Source organism: Acipenser ruthenus, chromosome 24 (assembly GCF_902713425.1).
Source record: "Acipenser ruthenus chromosome 24, fAciRut3.2 maternal haplotype, whole genome shotgun sequence".
Classification (NCBI taxonomy): Eukaryota; Metazoa; Chordata; class Actinopteri; order Acipenseriformes; family Acipenseridae; genus Acipenser; species Acipenser ruthenus.
In genome coordinates this window covers 3396296-3405132 of record NC_081212.1, presented here as the reverse complement: position 1 = coordinate 3405132, position 8837 = coordinate 3396296, and the positions used below count along the sequence as shown (strand labels likewise).

The following is an 8837-nucleotide window of genomic DNA, read 5'->3' as shown; positions in this document are numbered from 1 at the left end:
GCAGATTATTATTGGGAAGACGGAAGGTTTTACATGCTTGGTTGGGTCTGGCAGAAAAACAGTACAACCTTGTTCTTCCTTTTAATACTAATTTATTAAAAAAAAAAATCTATAAACTACAGTATTATACACATTTGAAGAGGGAGCCCAGGTGGGGACATGCTGGGGTTGCACCCTGTTCTACAGCACATCGCCATTGCTTTACAGAAAACACAGACTAACCACCAGCACATACGACCTGGCCTTCACCTTAACATGAAAGTATTTTCTGCAATATTGAGATTGGTTTTATTTTTCATATGGAACATTTGAATGCATTATTATTGTATTCATGGTAATAGAAGTTCGACGTCAATGGTGCAGGATTGGTCAGTTTATGCAATGGTTATGAATAGTTTGGATTATGAACCCACGGCTGAGGTATCAAATTCCATCTGTATGTAAAAACTCAGTCAGCTGTAATCAGCGCTGGATGTGCTGCAAATATGCTCTGCACCAGGGTAATCCAGTCTCATTAAATAGGGGTGAAGATAGTATTTTAACCCAAACTTTAATCTGTTTTGATGGAAGAAAAAAAAAAAAAAACTCCAAGATTGTATCACAAAATCCTATATATTTGTAACCTTTATTGCATATTGTTCAGTTTAACTAACTTGCAAAATACAAGAACCCCTGAAATCACACCACTGCCACAATAACACAGTCGTTTTTCCTATGTCTTATAGGCATATATTTAAGGCCACGGAACAGTCGGATAGGGTTAAAGCTGTCAACTTGCAAAAGAAAAGCATCTATCATAACTACAAAGTGTACATGTTTGTACAAACCTGATAGTGACACAAGATGGTGGGTTTAGCAGCTCTGTGATTAGTGTACTGGGCTGCTCCAGTAGATAAGTGGTTATAGCACAGGGCTGCAGTGTAGATAGTGGATTTAGCAGCTCTGTGGTTAGTGTTCTGGGCTGCTCCAGTAGATAGGTGGTTATAGCACAGGGCTGCGGTGTAGATAGTGGATTTAGCAGCTCTGTGGTTAGTGTTCTGGGCTGCTCCAGTACTTGTTTGGTAAATTAAGAAGGAAAACATGCAGCTTCATTTTGCAAGCATCGAGATGATGTAGAAATGACTTTTTACAAAAGCAGGGTGCTGTCGTTAGACTGCAGTTTAATAGTACTGTAACTGAAACTTAGCTGCACCTGTATGCACAAATAAAACATTTGAAATACAGAATTCATATTTGCAGGGTTATATACACTCATTTCCCTTTTTTCCTCCCAAATGTTAACTAGCACAAATATTTAAAACTCTTAACACAATTACATTTTTTTTTTGTTTACAAAATATTAAAAACAATAAATAAAACCCTGCAGCTATTGCCTAATGGTTCAGTCCAGTTGACTCCTCCTGTGTAAGCAAATGGACCAGCCCTGAGGTTAACTGATTACCTGCCAGCTGAAGTGATTTTGACTTGAGAGACAGGAAGCTTTTCCATTTGAAAGTGACATGACCACGGAACAAATCACTCTCTGCGTGGATGAACAATCTCCTCCCAGAATGGCATGCAGCAGCTCAGCTCAACCAAGAAATAGACTTTCCATCTTCAAGACAGACCAAGCAGAAACACTGGGGGGGTAAGCAGAACAGGCAGCTCATCACTTCACATCAGCTCCCCCCTGTCCCTGTAAAATGGAACCTTCCAAACCTACCAGTACCACTGGCCTGAACGCTCCTTTCTTCTCAAGGAGGTAGCTACCCAGAATGTGAGGATGCTGCGCAGATCTATACAGAGCTGTGAAGGACGGCACCTGCAGGCTGTTTCACTTCCACGCAGATGTAAAGAAGGCAGGGAGGAGGGACTGCATTATATACGGGTTTGAGGTCCAGAGTAAGCTTGACGTGGGTATACAAGGCATAGGGGCGAAAGATTGGGGGTACACTTGACACAGGTCTTAGATGCCCATCACCCCACATTAGAGCTGCCCTAGGGGGGGCCCTAGAGACTGTCAGGAGAGCTGGAGAGATCTCTGCAGGTCCGTCCTTGCAGGAACCGAATGATCTTCTCAATAGTGGCCTCCTGGTACTCATGGGACCACCTGGGAGGTCGAGAGAGAAGGTTAAAGGGGGAAGAGTGAAATCCAGACCATGTAGCTAACATCACACACAGACTGTTTTATAACACAGTGTCCCATATATCCCAACACTGATCACGATTGATGAAAACAGAGGTGCAAGACCATAATAACAGATTGTAGATCAAATTTACATTCTTTATTATTAAAAAAAACAAGCGATCAGGCTGTGAGTGAGTGTGGGAGGTGTGGCCTCGCTCTGCACCCGCCCTGCCCTCCCTGACTCACTTGTGAGTGTGGGAGGTGTGGCCTTGCTCTGCCCCGCCCCGCCCTCCCTGACTCACTTGACTCCGTTGAAGTTGAGGACGGACCTCATGTCCTCGGGCAGGCTGCTGGGCTCGGGCCACAGGAAGTGGTCGGTCACGGGGACAATGTTCTTCCCTCCGTTCAGGGCCGTGACGATCTCCTGTGAATAAACACCGTCGGTCAACGTGTTAGAATCAGTACCGCGGCCGAGACGCTGTGAATGAGCCGACCCTGCCACTCGCCTTGTGGACCCAGTCCTTCATGTCGCTGTCCCCCATGCACTTGTCAAGCGCCCCGGCCGACATCACCAGGATGAAGTTGCGCGCTCGCTGCACGCTCTGGATCAGCTTGTCCTCAAACTTGCCGGCCTCCAGCTTCTCCACGTCGATGAACACGCTGAACCCACGAACCTGGAGATGCACCTTTAGCAGGCTGACCGGAGAGAGATGGAGAGAGGTGAGAGGGGGAGAGAGAGCGCAGTGCTTTCCTGACACACATAGCGGGCGCTACCAGGGCTGTTCAGTACAAGATGCTGGCGAATATACCATTATATTCAACTATTAAAACACGTACTTATTTGGAATGCTGGTAACCACTTGGATAACCTACAATATATAACCATAGCAAGAAGCATTTCAGATTAGATGTCTACAACGCTAATGAAATAAGTACTGAATATTAAATATATCCTAACATTGTGTAGTTACAGGGTCTATGTTTCACATTTATATTCCTGTTACTCATTATAACTCTTATTTCATATTATAGTTAAAAGCTCTTATTGACACCCCCAGTTCAATCTCAGCTCCACTGCAGTTATAGGGGTTGTAGAGGCTGGTATGTCATTGACCCAGCTCCATGGGGAGATCGTGTGGAGCACCTTTCCATCTCTACTCAACCAGGCTCACCTGGCGAGCTGGGAGCCGGTTGTCCTCCGATAGCTGATGAACACATCGGGGCCCTCTGGCTGCAGCTCACAGGCACTGCAGGGCAGGGGGGCTTGGAGCATCTCTGCAGGGGAACACAGAGCAGAGAGAATAAATGAGGGGAGAAGAAAGAAAGAAAGAAAGAAAAACGACTTTGCAATTGTAATAGAAAGTTGGTTGCACAGGTACAATTCTTTGTTAGAATGGATGCCAGTACATTTATACAGGTTGCACGTTCAAGATGCAAAAGTTTGTCTTTAGTTATGCCCTTTTGATAGCTTTTGAAGTTGTTCAGACACAGTTAAATCTTTTCTTTCTATAAAGGGATGGAGGGAGCCTCTCTTTTCCCCCAATACCTTTTGCTGCCGCCAAGATCTTGGCGCGGTGAAGTCCGTTCTCCACGCGGCAGTCTACCTGGAGCTGCTGCTCTGTGACCCGGGGCAGGGAGCTCCTCTCCAGGCCGCCCTGCAGCAGGTTGTAGGTGTACTGCCGGAAGCGCGGGTCCAACCCCCCCAGCCAGTCCGCCAGGTTGCTGGGGTCGCAGGTCGAGTAGTTGGCGTAGGTCTTCAGCTCTCGGAGCTCCCTGAAGAACCTGCGGGTCAAGCAAGTGGAATCCCTGTTATTGAAACCCAATTCAGTGGTGTTGTTCTCTTATGGGGCAAACAGGAATCTCCACAATTCTTTCAATGTCACCGCTTTGCACAGATAAGCACATTGATAAGCACTAAGAATACGGCATCGTTTTTCTTATAAGAAAGTAATCCGATTTAGTGTTCTTTCACTGCCGTTCAAGTGCAGCTGTTTTTTTTTAGCATACACTGAGGTTGACTCAGGCTTGCAATGTAACAATAATATGAAGTATCCAGGTAACGTTTAGAGCTAGCAGTGCCAGGAAATAGTAGATCAGCCTTAACCTACAGCCACTGTCTGCGATTGACTGTGTTAACAGCCAGGACAGGTTTCTCCATGCAGTATATTGTGATACTCTCAATCCTCTCCATAAAGGGTACTCTAATATAGAATGAGTGCCTTGATAAAGCTGTACCTCTTCCTGGTGAGGCCGGCCGTCATGCCCAGGTCGATGCGCAGCTCCAGGTCAGTGATGTTCAGAAGCAGGTCTCCATCCACCTGCAGCTCCTGGGTGGCGAGAGAGGACAGCAGCTTGGGGGTGAGCTCAAAGAATGGCACCATGCTCCATGTACCCCTGTTCGTTTATTCAGTATGTGTAACAGTGTGGAGGCTGGGCTCGAACCAGCGACCCTGCAACCACCAACTAATATAATAAATACAGCGAGTTTGGTTTACAACATAATTCTGCAAAATGTTGCATGTCTGATGTATGCACTAGAAAGTGTAGAACGTCCCAAACCCTTTTGATCTGCACAGTTTTCAAGAAACTCAAAATGAGATTTAGAAATGACGGCCAAACAGTACAGCTATTGTGTTAAGCAGCGTACAGGCTGGCACAATCAGCAGAGATTGTAATTAGAGATGAAAAGGATGTGCACAGTGTAGCAGAATTAGCTACAAAATGAATGGCTCTCATTGCAGTAATAGAAGATGCAGATGCATGACATGCATAAGGATGTGGACCAGGTCCTAAATCCCTGAGTATGAAAACATGAAAACTTGGCATAGCTATCATCACCCTTCATGACATTATGTAGTGTGTAATGACCCCCTGGCACACACGCACACACACACACACACGCACACCTGGAAGCGCTCGGTGTAGGCAGTAAAGCCGATCTGCTGCAGCCAGGTCTGCACCTCTCCTGATTTCCAGTTAGGCACGGCAGGAGAGATGCGCCGTGGGATGTCCTCTCCCATCATTCTCAGCGCCCGCTTGGCGAGAGACGAGGTGGTTCCATTGCTGGAGTAGCTGACTATCCTCTTCAGGCTCTGCACTGCGCCGATCTCTTGGAATATCTGAGGGTGGGGGAGGGGGGAGGCAGAAAAGAGTGGATCAGAGGGATAAACAGACATCAAATCAATAAGCGGATAAACAGATTAGTGAGCTGTGTAGAAATACTAAGAGAAACTAGGAAAAAGTATTTGGCAAACATGTCAGCTGGAAGTCTTTATCATTGAAGTAAAGAACCTCTAGTCGAAATGATTGCCATTGAATTGGTTAAGTTTTATAAGTTTCCTTTATTCTTTCTATGTATCGTATATTTTGATTTATATATGAAACACCTGTTAGTTTATTTTACCCTCCTTTTATTATTATCCTCGGATCAAAATGGCCCGCTACATAAATGCAAATACACACCCACACACCGACTCCCACCAGCCTCCCTACCTTGGTGTTGTTCTGCCTGGATTTGATGCTGGTCTCCACGCACAGGTAGAAGGCAGCGATGCACTTCCCCTCCAGACGGGCCCCGTCCAGCAGGGGCAGCAGGTGCTGCAGGTCGGTGGCTGTGCGTCCCTGGGTGTTGTCGGAGCTGTCGAGGAGGCTGCGCGCGAACTCGTCCGGGTCCAGCGAGGCGATGAAGGGCTCCACGAGCTCCAGGGTGCCGGAGCGCACCACCTCCCCCTCCACCTCCCTGTTAGCCGCGAGCACAGCCACCGCCAGGCAGGCGTGGAAGCGGATCAGCTCGTCCTCCTTGGAGAAGGCCAGCGGGAACAGCCACTCGGCTGCCTGCTTCTCGATCATCCGCCGCTGGCAGGCGTGGCCCCCGTGCATGGCGCAGTTGGCCAGAGCCACGGCGCAGTGGCGGAGCACAGTGGGGTCGGTGCCCCGGCACCAGTACAGCACCGAGTCCAGCGCTCCGTTGCTGATGAGCTGGGAGCAGGTCTCCTCCGTGTGCTTGAACATGTGCTCCAGGATCCCAGAGACGCTGCGGGCCAGCTGGGCATCATCTCGCTCGCGGGCCAGGTTCAGAATCACCCCCAGACCCATCCGCGCCACCCGGTCCCTGCAGGGAGAGAGACACCAAGAAACTTACAAGACACTAAGGATGGATTAGATGTGCCTGGACCCCATAAATCCAGAACTTCTTCAATGGAAGGTAAAACTTAACTCAAAAGTTAAGCGTACAAACGTTTCAGCACTAGACTAGCCTACTTAGCTTAGGGATTGATCAAATCCATCTATACCCATCTAAACCATAGCTGGATTTTTCTTAGAGCATTTTACAGAAGGGAATCATGTTGGATTGCACCAACAGCAAGCTGTCAAATCCAGGAAAGTAGCATCTTATATTGCCATATGGAAAAACTAATAATGTACTATAGTTTCAATGCAGACTCCATTAGAAGGAGGAGTTTCCACCTCAAAGAACATTTTGACATCTTAATCTGCACTAATCACACAGTGCCGGCCAGGCTTCATTTTCTGATTAGCATTATAACATGATGGGATGGGATGAGTCACTACAAAATGTGTACAAACTAAGATCAGCAAACTCACTTTTTTACAAAACTTCAGTTCTGCCATCTGTGAGCCAGTCTGCAGCTTTATTGATTGGGAATTAAATAACAGTATCAGACTGAAAAATAATCTGAGGTCAACTTTGTAAAAGGCCAGCGCTGGTATACATGCGTAAGCAAGACTAACCATGACGTCACTAGGTATGAAGACAAGAAACATGCTAGTGGAAGAAGGTTTTCCATTACCTTGGTACAAAGCAAAGGGACTGCTACATACCTGAAGAGTGTTAGTATTAAGATCAGCCAGTTTATATTAATTGACTAGAACCCCTTGATTTCAGATCATCAGAAAATGAGCTACTCTTACTGAGTTGGCCACTGTGCAGCTCCCAGCTGTGGTGTAGGAAGTGGTTTCAGTGGCTCAACTAGTGAGAACAACCCTTTGTGACCTCAGACAGTTGAGCCCTAGCATAGTGAAGCTCATACATCTGGCTGCCTGTGATCCTGGCTTTGTTTATCACCAGCAAATTAAAAAATATATAATGCTGCTTTATCAGTGTCCTAATGTAATGAAAAACACCATAGATATGTAGGCATCGATATCTAGAAGGATGACCACAGTATACTGATAACATACATGATTATCCATAGCACAGCTGGCTATTCCAGTACGCCATGATCCCCAAATCTGAAATCCGCTTCCCAAAATGAAGAATTTGCCTTTAATGGATGTACCAGATATTCTGTTATGTCAGTTTGCACAGTCATGCTAGCAGGGATGGTTTTGTTGTTGTTGTTTTTTTTAAAAGCTCTTCTTACCTGTTTTCAGATGTCAGTATTTGCTCCAGTAACTTGGTGGACTCATACTTGATTTCCACTTCGGGGGACTGCAGCAGCTTGAGAAGCAGGTCGAGGGCCCCTTCCAGCCGGATTGTGTTGCAGATCTCCTCGGCGACCTGCCTTCCGACCGTGGGCAGCACCCAGGCTTCCTGGACCAGCTGGAATGCCTGCGCGATTCCCTTCCGAGTCTCCTCTAAATTCGATGTTTCTTCGGCCTCTTTCAGAGTCCGGATAGCGGCGCGGAGCGACGGCAGGGCTGCATCCAAAGCCGCCCGGACATCGGTGCTCAGACCCGGAGATACTGCTATGGGGTCCGGGACGGATCTCCGGTTCTGTAGCCGGGAAACATATTCGGGAACTGAGAGCCTTTCGGAGCTAAACATGGAGAAAGATCTGCAGAGTTTATACAGAGAAATGGTGAGAGAGAGAAGCATCAACGAGCATCGCCCGTATACAGCCGGGCTGGTTTGATTGTAATGATGTCTTTTGATGATGTCAGTAGCAGAGAGCTACAGTTTTGTTTGTGACTGTTTCTGCTGATGTAACTGTCCAGTTTTTTCAAAAGGACTCTTTTCAATATAATCAATCTCCAAAGCACCTTGACAGAATTCGCAATAATGTCCGTGTTCCGAAATAGACAGGAGGGTTTCGCCTCAAGAAATGAACTGATTAATGAATTCCCTTTGTTGTTGTCTTCGTGGTGTTTGGGAGAGCGACGGCAGAAACATCCCCCTTTCTTCTGCGGGTTAAAGCGAGACAAACAAATATCAACGACTCCTTCCCTTTATTTTACACAGGCATCGCTTTGTCGTTAAATGTCTTCATCTATAGTCGGTGTCAGATTTGGGGAATCCTCTCTAAAGTCTCTTTAGCCTCATCTGTCTTGAGCTTTTTCACCTAAAATAGACCGCCCATCAGTGTCTAATGAGGCTGCTCTCCCCAGCAACACCGCGTCAGAAGAGCCCTCATCCGCCCCCAAGTGGAACGGAGAGGGTATCAGCACCACGGACAGCAGCATCCGCACAATGCGGCCCTGAAAACCCCAAACCGAGGCGCTGTTAATGCTACTGCAACAACTAACTACGGCTAATAATAATAATAATAATAATAATAATAATAATAATAATAATAATAATAATACAGGGTATAGACAAACGGAATAAAAACCACGACACTGCCATAACATTGTCAAGATTAGGATACTAAGGACAGCGCTGATTTGACCTGACCGCAGTCTGCAAGGCGTTTAAACTGCGGCACTTCATTAGTGATTAGCGCCTTTAATTCCATGAAGGGAGACGCGGGTTTTACTCTACAGAAAAGCG

At 46.7% G+C, this 8837-nt stretch overlaps 1 protein-coding gene across 1 annotated transcript; it reads right to left on the bottom strand.

Moving 5' to 3' along the window:
- On the bottom strand, nucleotides 1–8553 carry LOC117429012 (NAD(+) hydrolase SARM1-like). The gene is made up of 9 exons (XM_034048112.3): nucleotides 7492–8553; nucleotides 5600–6218; nucleotides 5014–5226; nucleotides 4343–4434; nucleotides 3654–3889; nucleotides 3280–3382; nucleotides 2614–2803; nucleotides 2410–2531; nucleotides 1–2089 (listed from the first exon to the last, which is right to left on the bottom strand). The coding sequence occupies exons 1-9, from the start codon at nucleotides 7944–7946 to the stop codon at nucleotides 1990–1992; spliced, it is 2130 nt and encodes a 709-aa protein (XP_033904003.3). The 5' UTR covers nucleotides 7947–8553; the 3' UTR covers nucleotides 1–1989.
- Between the last annotated feature and the right edge of the window lie 284 nt (nucleotides 8554–8837).

Excerpts from the sequence above, each read along its gene's own strand:
- LOC117429012 (XM_034048112.3), bottom strand. The coding sequence starts at position 7,946 with ATGCTTCTCTCTCTCACCATTTCTCTGTATAAACTCTGCAGATCTTTC. Across the intron at positions 3,890-4,342 it reads GCCGGCCTCACCAGGAAGAG|GTTCTTCAGGGAGCTCCGAG; the intron begins GTACAGCTTTAT and ends CTTGACCCGCAG. Across the intron at positions 3,383-3,653 it reads GATCTTGGCGGCAGCAAAAG|AGATGCTCCAAGCCCCCCTG; the intron begins GTATTGGGGGAA and ends GTTCCCCTGCAG.